This window comes from Myotis yumanensis, unplaced genomic scaffold (assembly GCF_028538775.1).
Source record: "Myotis yumanensis isolate MYYU_CA2020_CCGP unplaced genomic scaffold, mMyoYum1.0.hap1 SCAF_17, whole genome shotgun sequence".
Classification (NCBI taxonomy): domain Eukaryota; kingdom Metazoa; phylum Chordata; class Mammalia; order Chiroptera; family Vespertilionidae; genus Myotis; species Myotis yumanensis.
The window spans coordinates 16,671,356-16,688,166 of NW_027223768.1; the positions used below are offsets into that span (position 1 = coordinate 16,671,356).

General features: G+C 39.2%; 1 protein-coding gene across 2 annotated transcripts in view; it reads right to left on the reverse strand.

The window, feature by feature from the left end:
* The window catches only part of KIFAP3 (kinesin associated protein 3), a 115,077-nt gene that overhangs the window by 42,515 nt on the left and 55,751 nt on the right, over positions 1-16,811 (reverse strand). For both annotated transcript variants that reach the window (XM_070395722.1, XM_070395723.1), the window contains 6 exons: positions 13,838-13,946; positions 11,802-11,914; positions 11,231-11,396; positions 10,314-10,439; positions 7,934-8,032; positions 5,038-5,123 (listed from right to left, as the gene is read on the reverse strand). In XM_070395722.1, coding sequence (XP_070251823.1) covers positions 5,038-5,123; positions 7,934-8,032; positions 10,314-10,439; positions 11,231-11,396; positions 11,802-11,914; positions 13,838-13,946 — 699 coding nt within the window. The remainder of the gene's footprint in view (positions 1-5,037; positions 5,124-7,933; positions 8,033-10,313; positions 10,440-11,230; positions 11,397-11,801; positions 11,915-13,837; positions 13,947-16,811) is intronic.

Genomic DNA, 16,811 nt, shown 5'->3' on the forward strand with positions numbered 1-16,811 from the left:
CATCAGGGGGTTGGGGAGCTCCTCCCTGTCACGCACAGAGTAGGGCCAATAGGGGAGTTGGGGCACCGCCCCCTGTCACGCACAGAGCAGGGCGGATCAGGGGGTTGGGGCACCGCCCTCTATCACACACAGAGCAGGGCGGATCAGGGGGTTTGGGCGCCACCACTGTCACACTCAGGGCAGGGCCGATGGGGAGGTTATGGCTCTACCCTGTCACACACAGAGCAGGGCCCGTGGAGGGGGGGGGGGGGGAGTTTGGGCGCCGCACCCTGTCACACACAGAGCAGGGCCGATCAGGGGGTTGGGGCTCCACCCCCTGTCACACACAGAGCCGTAGGGCGATCAGGGGGTTTGGGCGCTGCCCCCGTCACGCTGATCCAGTGCCAGGAGGCCTCGAGGCTCCACTGATCCCGGTGCTGGGAAGCATATTACCCTTTTACTATATAGGATAGAGGCCTGGGGGCCGGCTGGTTTGCCCTGAAGGGTGTCCTGGATCAGGGTGGGGGTCCCCACTGGGGTGCCTGGCCAGTCTGGGTGAGGGGCTGAGGGCTGTTTGCATCTGGTCACACACCCTTCAGGGTGGGGGTCCCCACTGGGGTGCCTGGCCAGTCTGGGTGAGGGGCTGAGGGCTGCTTTCAGGCTGGCGGTTTTGACTGCTTTCAGGCTGGTGGGAAGCTCCCAACCACTCCTTTTTTTCTTTTTCTTTTTTCTTCTGGGCCAGCTTTAGCTCTGGCTCTAGCTCTGAGGCTTCCACTGCTGGTTTGTTTGCCGTTCTATAATCGAAACAATGTATAACTTCAGCTCTGAGATCCCAGCCCGCTATATTTGTTAGAATGTTTCAAACTGCCAGCTGAGAGGCCTGCAAGTCAGGTGGGGAACGTTGCAGTCTGCAGTCACTGGAGCAAGGAAGCCTCATGTTCGCTTCAGTGCATGGCTGCCGGCCGCCATCTTGGCTGACACTTAATTTGCATAAGGATACGCTGATTAGCCAATCAGAAGGGTAGCGGTCGTACGCCAATTACCATGTTTCTCTTTTATTAGTGTAGATGATTTTGTCTATCCTGGAATGAAGACAGCACCTTGTTTTCCAAGTTTAAATACTGGAGCTAGCCCTAACCGGTTTGGCTCAGTGGATAGAGCGTCGGCCTGTGGACTCAAGGGTCCCGGGTTCGCTTCCGGTCAAGGGCATGTACCTTGGTTGCAGGCACAGCCCCAGTAGGGTGTGAGCAGGAGGCAGCTGATCGATGTTTCTAACTCTCTATCCCTCTCCCTTCCTCTCTGTGAAAAATCAATAAAATATATTTTTAAAAAAATAAAATACTGGAGCTAGCTATTAATTCCAGATAATTGAAATACACACAATCTGCCCATGATCACAGAGTTCCTAAAAGAAAAAGGGTCGCCACTGAAAATGTCAGCAATGCAAGCCTGTGTTAGTACCAAATCACTTGGGCCTGTGGCTGACTATGGACAACAAACATTAATCTTTACTAGAGAACTCGGTACATTCCTCTTCCTGTTAACATCCTGTAGCCACAATGTGCCATTGGTATGGAACATGTATGGGCAGGGCCATGTAGTTGTGCTGCTCCCGGAAGGCCAGCTCACATCTAGAACTCTCGTGTTCTATAGTTTCCCAATGGTAAACTTTTACATTTTAGGGACTTTATGTTGTGGAGTTCTGTGGTCCCTGTGTCTACCTTAGTGTCTGGAACACAGTATGTGCTTTATAAACATGTATTACATGTATGAAAACCCAGTAATATCAGGGGAGGAATTCACTTGGCAACTAGGGAAGAATTTATGTGGTTCTCAAATACTTCAAAGTTGAGGAAGCACTGAAGTGTAAAAATCTATCTGAGTTTTTAGGAGCTCTCTATGTATAGAGGGTTTTGTTCTTCCCTTCAAGATTCCCAAAGCTTGGAAGAGTCTCTGCCTCATGAAACTACATGTAAGGCCCTAGTCAGACAGGCGACAACTTGCTGATGAGGCCACAGAGACCACACCACCAAATATGTAATACTCCATGGTACAAAGACTTCTATCACTACACATCTGTTTTAGTTCACCAATTCAGGCCTTGGGCCCAAATATATTAAACAAATCATCACTAACATAACATTTCCATAATTATGGGGACAAGTACTTAATTGCAGTAGGCATATTTCCTTAATAGTTGTAAGGCATCTAATTTTTCTTAGTATTATTCTACACTGTCTTAAGTGAAAAAGAAGTTTGTTCTCTTAAAGATAAGTTGCTTTAAGCTATAAAATTCTTATTTTGGGGTATTTTTTATTAGTTTAGGACATAGTCATGCTGAGATACTAGGAAATCAAAATCTAGAGGTAAAAAGAGTCGTAAGAGATCATCCACTTCCATCCTAGGCTGTGGTTATTTGGTTCTTACTGATGTAACTGGACAGAGACTTCACATTCTCCCTGACAGCCCATTTCTAGTGTTTCATCATCGTTGCTGCGCCTAATCAAAGTTTCCCCTGTTTCAAATTAAGTCAATTTCCTCTTGTTTTGCTCTTGAAAAAGATTCAGGACAAGCAAATAGACCCTGAGTCATGATCAGTAATAGAGTCTGGGCTCAAAGAACCTAAGACTGGCAGCTATGTCCCAAGTGGCTTGAGAAGCTGTCTTTTTACTGATGCGTTAAAATGCCCACTCCTCAAATTTCTCCCAAATACAGAGGTCCAGTGAGCTAGGAGTGTAACTGTGGTCTGAGGTTAGCTGATAAATTGAGTTCAAACCCAAATAAGTTACCACAGTTCAGAACACGAGTAACTGAACAGATGAGGCACTTCTGTACTGGAAAAGGCTGCTCCCTCTTTAAGACACTCTCCTAACCGTGTCTTTTAGCTAATTGCCCTATTCAATTAATTGTTCTGATATGAACTTTTAAAATGCAAATTCAGCCATTTGCAGGATAACTTTAAATGCCGGACATAGTAATATGTCCGACTAAAATATATACTCCAAATAACTTCCCACACTTAAAATCCAAACAGTGAACAGATTAGCTCCCCATACCATTTTAAAAATTAAAATGAACAGAAAATAGCCTAATTATCTGTACTAAAAAAAGTGAAATGTTGATCCAGAGATTTAATCTACATATAAACTTAACTAGATCTGAGTCTTGGTCTAGTCTGAAAACAGCATATTGAGTGACTATCATATGGTAGATGCTTCATATACATCTTCTCCATTCCTTACAGTAATTCTCTAATCCTCAGGAGTCACTGTAAACGGAATCGTCACAAAGTTAAATAAATTGCCTGAGATTATTCAGCAGGTGGGAGCACTTGAGTCAGTTGTATTCTAGATGCAATGTCAACAAGACGAAGCTGCCACTTCACAGAGGCCAAAAGTTAAAATCAGAACCCCAACCCAACTGAGAAGAGGAGAAAAATGTTTTGGAAAGAAGCTGCTCCCACTGGTGCTGTTCCCAACTATCAAGCTAAAACTGAACCAGGGCCTTGAATCTTTTTAGGTGTATAACAGACAAAGGTAAAGAAACATCCTTCCAGCAGAACATGGCAGTTTTCAGAGCTGGTGCCCTTCTACGAGCTGCACCGGATAACCTCTCTTCTAAAAGATTCAGCTATGAAAATGACTCAGTTGACTGGCACAGCAGCACTTCAAATCACATGAATATGAACCTTCGGATTACTTGTTCACAGTTTTTGAAAACTGATTCAAGTGATCAGACAGCATCACAGGGAGCCTTATATAGTAGCTGATCTATCACCATTTCGATTTGCCCATACTTCCTCGGAGGAAGGACTGGTCACTATGATGCGCATTGACCACCAGGGGGCAGATGCTCAACGCAGGAGCTGCCCCCTGGTGGTTAGTGTGCTCCCACAGGGGGAGCACCGCTCAGCCAGTAGCCCGGCTCATGGCTGGCCAGTGCAGCTACAGTGGTGGGAGCTTCTCCAGCTTCTGCGGCAGCGCTAAGGATGTCCCACTGCTGTCAGTGGGACATCCCCCGAGGGCTCTGGAACTGCAAGAGGCGCAGGCCGGGCTGAGGGACCCATTTGAATTTCATGCACCAGGCCTCTAGTATATAATAATGACATCAGTGATCTAGTAGAAAAAAGTACGAGTCATGAAATTGTTCTCTAGGAGTAATAAACAGTCTCTGTTCATAAATCCTGTGACCAGTGGCCCACATGTATGAAACATCCTGATAAAACATGGCTTTAACATTAAAGTTTCCCTATTGTAATTTAGAGAGCAAAGCTAAAATTTCAATGTACTCATTTAGTTTTAAACCAATAATGATATAATCAGTCAAATCCAAAGAGCAGATGATATAAAATAAGATGAATTTCTGAAATAAAATATGGGAAACTGACAAAAAGTATCTGCTGGTGGTTGTCCAATATCATAATGAGATCACTAGCAGAAATGTCAACTCAGAAAATTTGCAATAAAATTGTTAAAGAACTTTGAATAATATTCTGATCCTTTTAAAATACTTAAGTTTAACTCTGAAAACTACTGAATAGTCTATATTAAACTATCTTTAATATTTTAAAGATATTTAAAATATTTTATTTTGGGTGAGCCAAAATAAAAGTATAAATACAGTTCAAAGAAGGAAGCAAGCAGTTTGCATGTAGCACTATCTGTTATATGTGAAAAAAATATTTAAAGTAATCTGGTATCTGGCACATCCCATGCACCAAAAGGTTGCCAGTTCAATTCCTAGTCAGGGCACATGTCCAGGTTGCTGGTTTGGTCCCCAGTGGGGGTGAGTGCAGGAGGCAACCGATTGATGTTTCCTTCCCTCCCTTCCTCCCTCCTTTTCTCTCTAAAATCAATAAAAACATATTTTTAAAAAAGTTAAGAGCCAAAAGTCTTAAAAATGTTTTAAAAATGAATTTTTTATTACTGTATTTTCTGAGATTTACCAAAAGACAAATTTGTCTTTATATTGAATGCAATGTTCTAAATAGGTGTACAATGTCTTTTTTCTCCCCAAATGAAGGCTATTATAATTTGTGTAGAAAGATAAATTACTTACCGCTATAATATCTAATGTATTATCACAGACCTTTCGGATTTCATTATTTTTATCATGCATCAGATCTATCAGATATGCTGGAGCCTCTGAATAAAGTGGTTAAAGATACAAATGACATTTGAGACTGAGGCTATTCAATCCTATTAGAAAATCTCGAATTTCACAAAATTCAAATGATAACTAAAAATTTAACTGCAAATTTTAAAATAAAATCATTAATAAAAGATGGCCAGAAACATTTTATATTTCATTTGTTTAAAAAACAAGAATGAGAAAGAAAAAAAACCCAACTAGGTAAAAATGGGCAAGAAAAACAGCCAGTAAATTTTAGAAAATACAAGGCCATATTTTTGAAAACATGAAAATAGCTAAAAAGGTAGCTCTACAGCTGTGTAGCTATAAAAGCTTTCTTGATCTATCTGGCCCTGCTAAAAGTCCAGGGAGTGAATTTCACAGTAAAAGAGCAACAGAAAAGAATCAGTCAAATTCCATATATGGTTATTATAAGAAAAAGAAAACAAAACATTTTTACATAGAAAATAAAAACTGCAATCCAATATCCCAAAGAGAGATAAAATAATTAGAGAAAACAATAGTATATGAAAGAATATATGTCAAAATTAGAAAACTTTGAAATAATTCAGGAAAGAAATAAAAATCATTTAAGGTATAAAAAAACTAAATTTATAACAGCACAAGAGTAAATAAAAATAATAGATAAAACTTTAGGAGAAATAGAAGGTAAAAAGAAAGAAAAAATTAAAAATTAAAGAATAAATGAAAAGAGAGAACAAACAGAAACAGATATTAAAGGTAGGCAAAGACGATCCAACACAACAAATCTCAAGAAGACAACCAAAGCAATAGGACAGGACAAATAATAAAAACTATAATTCAAGAAAACTTTCCTGAAATAAAAAAATAAGACAAAACTACATACTGAATGAACACATTTGCATACTTGGAAAAATCAAGCAGGGATGATAAATACCAAGTCAAATTCTAATACAATTACTTGGCTTTAAAGAATGAGAAAACATTCCTTTGGTCTTCCTAGGAAAAAGACTGACTCACTTAGAATGGAAACAAAAGTAAGTTGTCATCAGACTTTATGACAGATACTAATAATTAGTAGACTACAGATTTCTCATTGGCAGCAATTCAGGCCAGAAGACAGTGGAAAAATACCTTCCAAGTGCTGAGGGAAATAACTGGCAAGCTAGAAGTTCATATTCTGCTAAATTATGATTAAAGAGGGAAAACTAATTATTACTCCTAATGGGAAGAAGGGAGGCACAAGGCTTAACTCAGAAGATGGCTTATAACCTTATTAATGTTTGCTAAGTTGGAGATTGTCAGGTAAAAAAAGGAGAGGAATATTTTTGAGGTTGACATGGCACCTGAAGAGGCAGTAAGTTTTGACAAGGTGGGTCATGTTTGATAAATGATGAGAAATTTGGTGTGCTAAGAGAAAACTATGTATAGTAAGGTTAAACAGGGAACTTTGGAAAATTTGGGTAAGGTCAGGTTATAAAGAGCTATGTATGCTAAGCCAAAGAATTTAGATTTTTCACATGGGTAATGAAAAATTTTATGCAGTGGATTTCTAAAGAAGATATTTTAATTTTTACTTTTGGTCCACAAAAGCAGACCACCACAAAAAAAAAGACAAAAATTCAGCTTAGATACCACTTCCATTTTCCATTGCCATCCTTTCATGACATCCCCAGACTTGGTTATATATCTTCTCCTGTGTACTGGGCACATATCTTTTAAAATTAAAGAATAAATGAAAAGAGAGAACAATTAGAAACAGATATTAAAGGTGGGCAAAGACGATCCAACACAACAAATCTCAAGAAGACAACCAAAGCAATAGGACAGGACAAATAATAAAAACTATAATTCAAGAAAACTGGAGTATAATTTTATATTTCTTATTTAATTGTCTAACTCTCCAATAGTCTATAAAGTCCTTGAGTACATTCAACGCTTAAAACATTGTTATATGGTCAGCACTAGATATATATTTGTAGAATAAATGATTAGATGTGTATGGTAAAAGAGACAGCAGACACAAAATTTTCAGCTATGGGACTGGGAGGATAATACTGTTATTACCCACTGTGAATACAGGCGGTAGGCTGTTTTTCAGGTGAAGATGTTGGCGATATCTGGAATCCTTTTAGATGCAATAATGATAAACTACCACTTACTGAGTAAATCTCTGTGCTGGGAACTATTATAGCACATTAAATTCATTAGTACTTATAACAATTCTATAATGAAGGTCTTCTTTCTATCCTATATAATAAAAGGCTAATATGCAAATTGTCCCCTTGACCGGAAGTTCGACTGGGAGTTTGACCAGGGGGAGGGGCTGGCCAGCCAACCGCTGTGGCCCTTCCCTCCCCCACCCCCCCCGCCAGCCCTGTCCCCACCCCTGATTGGCTCCCCCACCCCAATCGAGGGCTGGCCAACCACCCGTGGCCCCTCCCCCTCAGCCAGCCTGGCCCAATCGGCCCTGATCAGGGCGGGCCGGCCGGACCCCATCTGTGCACAAATTCATGCACCAGGCCTCTAGTTTAGTAATATTATGGCCATTTTATAGATGCAAGATTGTATGTTCAAGCAGGTTAAGTAGTGTATCCAAGGTCCTGCAGCTAATAAGTAGTAAAAGGTAATTAAAAATTACCTTTAGGATTATGTGATTATAACGATTCTTAAGCTACACCATACTATGCTTCCATGAAATATAGCTTGCCTTATAAATGTATTTCAGAGCTTGATATTTTCTACATTATTTGAATATTTGCAAGAAAAAAGATACCTAAAGATGCATCTCTTCTTAATATATATATAATGTCATTATTTATTGTAAACATTGAAAGGATACGTGTTTCTTTAATTATGACATCTCTTGTGGCTTGGTGGAAAACCATCTGATAGAAGACATAAATTATCTGGCACACAAATTCATCATCTTCTTGTTGAGCTGAAGGAAACAGAAAACTTTCAATAAAAGAATATTATGTTTATATACAAATTAAAAAACACTGAATAAAAAACCTAAAAGTGCCAAGGAGACTAATAAAAGACAACTAGTTTAAATTACTTATAATATATGGGTGGCACATGTCACTTATGTCTTAGGTGTTTTTCTAAATTACATGATGATAACAGTGAGGAATTTTTTAATAATATGTTTTCAGAAGTTTTAGTAAATTTGGTTGTAAACTAAATAGGCTAAATTACTTTGGAATATAAAGATAAAAAAATAAGATTTTGAAAAAGAGAAATTATATCATATCTGAGTTTAAACCAGACTACATGAGATTACTTATCTCAAAAGCCCAGGTTGGACAACTGAGGAACAAGATTGTTTTAAGAGAATAGTAACAGTGCTTCTTGATAGTTTACACTGTCTTTTGCCACCAGGTATGAAGAAATTGATTAAATTAGCCATAATGTAAAATGGCAACACATCTCCACTTGTTTTATTTCTTGTCTGTCATAAGCATTATTTAAACAACTCTAATTTGTGAAATAAATTTGGTTCTATTTTCCTCACCAGGAACCAAATAGGCTGATAGCTTGATCTTGGACTTCCCAGTCTCCAGAAATGTCTGTTTCAGACAACCAGCCTGTGGAACTTAGTTAATGGCCACAAGAGCAGGCTAATATAAGGTCCCAAAAAATGTGACTCTAGTAAAATAATATTAGATTCAGACAAATTTTGTGCCCAATATGGAGAACAATAAACCCGTTAAGAGGAATACAAGGGGAAGGGGAAGGCTCTACCTAGGCCTCCACTGTCCATTCTTGTAACCATAAGCCACTGTGTCTAATTAAATTAAAATGTAATAGAATTAAAATTCCAGCTCACACAATAGCTACATCATGTGATGGACAGCATAGACAGAGAACATTATCTTCACTGAAGAAAGTTTAGAGGACAATACTGTGTCTGGAACTAGGAGGGATTATGATACTTAGAATTAACTTCCAAATAAACATTCCTGATTAGAAATCAAAATATTAAAAAGGATTTGCACAACATAGGAGATCCAAATACAAAGTTCAACAGGAAGAAGAAATGACGAAATATTAGTTGTTCAAGGCTGATGAGAAGAAGGCAATATCTAAAATGGTCCTGAATTTCTTTTCCTTTTTAAAAAAATTTATCTTTATTGTTAAAGTATTACAGATGTTTCCCTTTTTCCACATTGACCCTGTCCACCCTATACCTGTCCTGGTTAGAAAATCTTTTGGATAGTAGTTAAGGATGTGAATAATCTAAGAAGGTTAAGCATATACATGCATAAATTTTTTTTTTTAAAATATATTTTATTGATTATTTACAGACAGGAAGGGAGAGAGATAGAGAGTTAGAAACATCGATGAGAGAGAAACATCGACCAGCTGCCTCCTGCACATCTCCTACTGGGGATGTGCCCGCAACCCAGATACATGCCCTTGACCGGAATCAAACCTGGGACCTTTCAGTCCGCAGGCCGACGCTCTATCCACTGAGCCAAACCGGTTTCGGCAGCATGCATAAATTTGTATTTATAAGACTGGACCAGAAATAACAAAGATATGAGGGAGAGTCTTTGATATGGTAGACAATAATAGTAAGGACTCTAAAATTAGAAACCTGGATTTACTAGTGATCTATTTGGGTTCAGAAAGGAAAATGCTCACAAGTGAGTGTCCTAGATTAAGGTAAAATTCAACACAGCAACGTTGTCAACTCTTTGATATTACTCTAGCTCAGTAGTTCTCAACCTTCCTAATGCCGCAACCCTTTAATACAGTTCCTCATGTTGTGGTGACCCCCAACCATAAAATTATTTTCATTGCTACTTCATAACTGTCATTTTGCTACTGTTATGGATCGTAATGTAAATATCTGATATGCAGGATGTATTTTCATTGTTACAAATTGAACATAATTAAAGCATAGTGATTAATCACAAAAACAATATATAATTATGTATGTGTTTTCCGATGGTCTTATGTGACCCCTGTGAAATGGTCGTTCGACCCCCAAAGGGGTCGGGACCCACAGGTTGAGAACCGCTGCTCTAGCTAATCCCAGTAAGAGTTATATTTAATTCATTTTTCATAACTATATAACTTAAGTTGCTATAAGATCATTAATGTACCAAGTTAAAGAACATTATGATTCCAAATTCTATTCATATTTAAAAATTTAAACTAATAACCTATTAATATATTAGCATACAAATAAATTAAGATAAATTATAATTCACCATTCAGCAGTTCAATGAGTGCAGGGATTATCCCAGACTTGGCTAGCAATGCAGCACAAGAGTCATCCATAGACACAGTTCCAATCATTATCACTACTTCCAAAACGAGGTCATCTTCTGCAGTACCTGATAAAGTCAGATCACAGAACATTTTCATTCACAGAAAAAATAAAAGATACTGAAAGCTAAATCAATTCTTATGAATCCTTAAGATGGTTATATATCTGTCTTTTTCCAAATTTCCATGTTTATTGATGATAGTTTGTGGTGGGAGGGGAGGGCAGCAGAGACATAGAAATTACTCTTTGGAAATAAAAGTGAATGACAATTTAAACACAGAAAGTAGAAGACTCACTTGAACGGTCTGAAGAACTTTGTGTGTGTGTATGTACATGGTTTGCAGAAAGGAATGGCATTTTGTCATTTCAAAAAGGCAGGATTAAAAAAATAAGAAAGAAGGCAGAATGGGAACGGGAAACTAATATTTATTGTTAGGAAAAAAGAATACATACATATAAGAGTGACCACCTTACTGGGAAAAAGAAACTAGAACTTGAGCCGGCTGGCTTGGCTCTGTGATTAAGCATCAACCTATGAACCAGGAGGGCACAGTTTGATTCTGGTCAGGGCACATGCCTGGGTTGCAGTCTCGATCCCCAGTGTGGGGCATGCAGGAGGCAGCTGATCAATGATTTTCCTTCATAATTAATGTTTTATTTCTCTCTCACTCTCTCCTTTCCTCTCTGTAATCAATAAAATATGTTAAAAAAAGAAAGAAAGAAAAGAAACTAGAACTTGAGGTATGGGAGAAAATTTGTCACTATAATAATGGCCACAAAATAATGCTCTAGCAGCCTTATCCACAACATAAAGAAATAACTTTACGGTAAGACTAAAGTGAGATGATCAGCAGAGACCTGGTTTTAGTTTATCCTTAAGGTATGGAACCAGCTTGTACTCCTTCAGCACCAATTCCCAGTCTAAGTCTGGAATGGTCAAGTTTGCAAGTGTTCCCAAACACTCAATCACAAACTCCTCCTCTTCATCATTAGAGATCTGGGCTGCAAGATCCCCAACATAATCCTGTAGAAAAAATGATTTTAATACAAATATAAAATGATTTCTGCAGAAGAACCACTCTAATAATTCAACCCTTTGGAAAGAAAAATAAGTATCAAATGTGACTCCCTTGTTTTAATAATTTTGAGCTGAATTACTAGGGGAGCCTATGGTGAACTGGTTTAAGACAAGAAAACTGGAGTGAGGACGAAAGGGTTAGGGGTAGGGATCATAAAACAAAAACATCATAAAAACCTAGGTTTAAATTTCTAGGAGTTATTCTTACAAAGAAGTTGTTGATAGAAGGCCAACTTGTGTCATGAGTTAATAGTTGATGAGAGCTCAGTAAAAGTTATATTTCCAAATGGATCATTTTAAAGCTTCCATTTTAAAGGCCATTACAATAGACAGGTCAAAAATTATACTTACAATAAATAAGTTTTTAGTTGGTCCATCGTGCTGAGAAATGTTCCTAATCATTTTCATTAGCAGTGGGTCCTTGAACTTCAGAGCTCTCTTCATGAGCATCTTTAGCCCATTTCCTGGTACAGAAACACCAAAGATTCCCCAGTAAAAATAAGGCTCACTAAGTTAAATAATTTTTTTTTTGCTTTTAGTTCACAAAAATTCCATAATTTATATGCAGTAACGTGCATAAACTTTAAATGTCCAATAGATTTTGGTGGTGGTGGTGGGGTTAAACTACACCTGAGGATATTTTTTCCATTGATTTTTAGAAGGAATGGAAGGGAGAGAGAGGGTGAGACAGAGAGAAAGAGGAACATCACTGTGAGAGACACATCAATTGGTTGCCTCCTGCACGTATCTGATCGGGTTTGGGAATTAAGCCTGCAAGCCAGGTACATGCCCTTTACTGGGAATCGAGCCTATGTCCCTTCATGTTCAGGCCAATGCTCTAACCACTTAGCATACTGGCCAGGGCTCCAATAGATTAATTTAAAAAATATTTTTATTGATTTCAGAGAGGATGGGAGAGGGTGGGGGAGAGAGAGATAGAAATACCAATGATGAGAGAGAATCATTGATCGGCTGCCTTCTGCATGCCCCCCACTGGGGATCAAACTTGCAACCCGGACATATGATATATGCCTGACTGGGAATTGAAGACCAGAAATTGAACTGTGACCTCCTGGTTCACAGGTTGACACTCAACCTCTGAGCCACCCTAGCTGGGCCTCCAATAGATTCATTTTGATAAACATATACTGCTATGTAATTCACACACACAACAATATTTCTATTTGCTCCAGAATCCCCTATGCCCAGCCAATATTATTCCCCAAATTCAATCACTTTTCTTCTCTTCTATTCCTTCTCTTTCTTCTTATTAAACAGAGATTAATTTTGCTTATTCTAGAATTTTACATAAATGTAATCACAGAGTATGGGCTCTTTTGTGTACAGAATATGGGCCACATATTTTAAAAATGTACATGCTAGTTGACCTAGAAAAACTACTTCTAGGAATTCATCCTAAGAATATACAAATGAAAATGTGGAAAACCTCAGAAAAGGGAAAATCACTGCATTGTTGTTTGTCACAGAAAAGAAGTGGTAGCAAATTAAACAACCAAATTAGCAGATTAAACTATGGAAAATCATTCAATGGATTATTTTGTAGCTATTGGTAAGTATGTTTTATAAAAGTATTTAACCACATGGAATGATATTTCATATATTATTAACTTAAAGACTATCACCATACATAGAGAAGAACCCCATTTTAATTTAAAAATATATAGAAGCAGCCTAGCTGGCATGGCTGAGTGGTTGAGCATAGACCTATAAACCAGAAGGTCACGGCTTGATTCCCGGTCAGGGCATATGCCCAGGTTGTGGGCTCGATCCCCAGTGTGGGACGTGCAGGAGGCGGCCGATTGATGATTCTCTCATTATTAATATTTCTCTCTCTCTGATTCTCCCTTTCTCTTTGAAATCAATAAAAATATACAAAAAATTAAAAATATATAGAAGCATTGCATCAAAATTTTACCTATGATTACCTCTAAATAGGGAGAGTAAACACTTAATTTTTTCCTATCTGCTTATTTGTATTTTTTGTAACAAACATGTATACTTTTCAAATAAGAAAAAAACTATCAAGGGGACTCTGCAATATCATAATGCATGACAAGCAATTTTGCAAAGATTCTATAGAAACAAATACCTAACACTTTTGTATTATACTATCTTACATTGCAATGAATTACTCTGCAAATTAAAAGTTTTTTTTTCATATAGAAAGTATTTTTAAAAATCAAATTTCAATTAAGGGTAACTGACCTTATTACTGAAGGGTTTTTCTACTCATGATTATCAGAATATTCTGAGTCTATCTGACCTTTTAGGGTTATAGCTATAATTTTACTTCCTTATTACCTATTTTCTATCATATGCCAATTGCCATATGATAGAGGTTATCTATGAAGCTCAAAGGCACTAACCTTCACAGATAAGTTGTACATTCCTTTTATTAGCAGCAAGATTAATGCAGAAAGAAATCAGTTCCAAGTCAATTCGTTCATCTGAACATTCAAAGAGCATCTTCATTAACTATTAAGAAGCACAGGGAATATTTTTACTCAAAAAGATAGAAAAAAACCCCGAATCACCATTTTATCACAATGTGTTAACTTAGATTGCATGTTGGAAATAATATAACACAATTACATTTTCAGTACATAGCTGTGGCACACTGACTATTGAATAACTAAATGAATAAATGGTTAATGAACAACTGCATTAAATATAAACTTCCAAGTAAAGTGGAGGATACAGAAGAAATATTAAATAAAGCCTATGCATTTAAGGAATTTAAAATTGTGCAGACATAGAGCATTCTGAGCAAAGAAAACACCTTGGCCAAATTTACAAGACAGGAAAGAACATGATTCCACTGAAGAACTAAAAGAAGATAAAGCATGGTTGGAGTGAGGGAAACAGTGTTGAGAGATAAGATGGTAAAAGCCAGATCACAGGGTCTTGAAGTACATGTTAAGGATTTAGGGCTTCTAAAGATAATGGAAAGCCATTAAAAGATTCTAAATAAGGAAAGTGTCAGGATAAGATCCGGGTTTTAAAAATATCTGGCCAGTGTAGAAAATAGACTGAAACAGGGTAAGAAAACCACAGGAAAATCAGCTAGAAGGCTAGAGGAAACATGCAGGTAGATGATGGCTTCTTGGACTAGGGAGAGTAGGGGAGATAGAGGTAAAAGGAAGGCTAGATCTATATTTAGGAAAAAGAATCAAAATGGGATTGAATAACTGACTAGATGTTGGGATTATTGGAGAGGAAGGGTCAAAGATGACTCCTGGTTTCTGCATCAACATGGATGGTGGTGCCAACATTTACCAAAAAAGAGAAACTAAAGTAGGCACGTTAAAGGGAAGATAGTAATTTTGGTTTTAGATATGTTGAGTTTAAGCAGCCAATTTAAGAGTCTAGTACAGCTATTCAATGAAGATAATAACGGCAAGCCTGAATTTAGAAGAAATGTTTGGACTGGAGGTATAATTATAGGAACTGCCACATCTCTATATAAAAGCCTAATATGCAAATTGTCCCCTCGGGAGTTTGACCAGGAGTTTGATCGCTCACTATGATGTGTGCTGACCACCAGGGGGTGGCGCGAAACGAAGGAAGGCCCGGGCTGGAAGCCAGCAGCTGGGGAAGGAAGGCCCTGGCCGGCAGCCGGAAGGCCCCAATCAGCCTTGATTGCCGGCCAGACCTAGGAACCCTACCCATGCACCAATTTCGTGCACTGGGCCTCTAGTATTCTTGATAACTGAAGCTACAGGCTGGATCCAACTATTTGGGCATGGGTATAAAATAAGAAAAGAATTCTATTTAAGGTTAAGAAAAAAGGGAGAGGGTCAGAGAAGCAGCAGACAGAAAAGTAGAAAGGAAAAGGTAGGCTACCTATGCCATTCAGCAGTAATCTAGATTTTTCATAAGAGATAGAGGCTATCATAAAGGAGAAATGAACAAACTTTGTGTTGTAGTTTTGAAAAGCTAGTCTTCTATTATTAGTAAATCAGAAAATTAAGTTAGTGTATATTATCTATATACTAGAGACCTGGTGCACGAAATTTGAGCACTCAAGGCAGTCCCTCAGCCTGGCCTGCGCCCTCTCACAGTTCAGGAGCTCTCTGCCAGCTAAAACAAATGGGGGAGCAGGCCTAAGCCAGCAGTCGGACATCCTTAGCATTGTGCTCCCAGCCCTGAGCCCAGCTGGCACTAGGAGCGGGTGCAAGCAGCGTTTCCCTGTGGGAGCGCATTGACCATCAGGGGGCAGCTTCTGCGTTGACTGTCTGCCCCCTGGTGGTCAGTGCACATCTCAGTGAGCGGTTGAGCGGCCTTAGCATATCATTAGCACATTATGCTTTGACTGGTTGAACGGCCAAATGGACAACTGGGCACTTAGCATATTAGGCTTTTATTATTCTACTAGAAGCCTGGTGCACAAAATTCGTGCACTTGTGGGGGGGTGTCCCTCAGCCCAGGCTGCACCCTCTCCAATCTGGGACCTCTCGGGGTTGAACATCCCTCTCACAATCCGGGACTGCTAGCTCCCAACCACTCGCCTACCTGCCTGATTGCCTCTAATCATTTCTGCCTGCCAGCCTGATCACCCCTTAACCATTCCCATGGCAGCCCGACTGACGCCTAACTGCTCCCCTGCCGGCCCGATCGCCCCCAACTGCCCTCCCCTGCCAGCCCAGTTGCCCCCAACTGCCCTCCCTTGCCAGCCTGGTCGCCCCCAACTGCCCTCCCCTGCCAGCACGGTCGCCCCCAACTGCCCTCCCCTACAGGCCTGGTCCCCCCCAACTGTCCTCCCCTGCAGGCCTGGTCACCCCCAACTGCCCTCCTCTGCCAGTCCAGTCACCTCTAACTGCCCTCCCCTGAAGGCCTGGTCCCTCCCAACTGCCCTCCCCTGTGACCTGATCACCCACAACTGCCCGCCCCTGCTGACCATTTGTGTCCACATGGGGGCGGCCATCTTGTGTTGGAGTGATGGTCAATTTGCATATTACCTCTTTATTATATAGGATAAGTGAATATTAACTATTTGTTGACTGGTTAGACCAGGGGTCCTCAAACTTTTTAAACAGGGGGCCAGTTCACTGTCCCTCAGACCGTTGGAGGGCCGGACTATAGTTTAAAAAAAAACTATGAACAAATTCCTATGCATACTGCACATATCTTATTTTGAAGTAAAAAAAAAAACAGGAACAAATACAATATTTGTATTTGCATGTGGCCCGCGGGCAGTAGTTTGAGGACCCCTGGGTTAGACCCTATTCTGTTAAATCTTGTTTTGGTTATTCTCTATGTTAGTTCCAGATAATGTCTAAGTTGTAAGAAGGATACACAGTCAACACACAAAATCATGTGTTTCTATGTGCGAGCAATGAA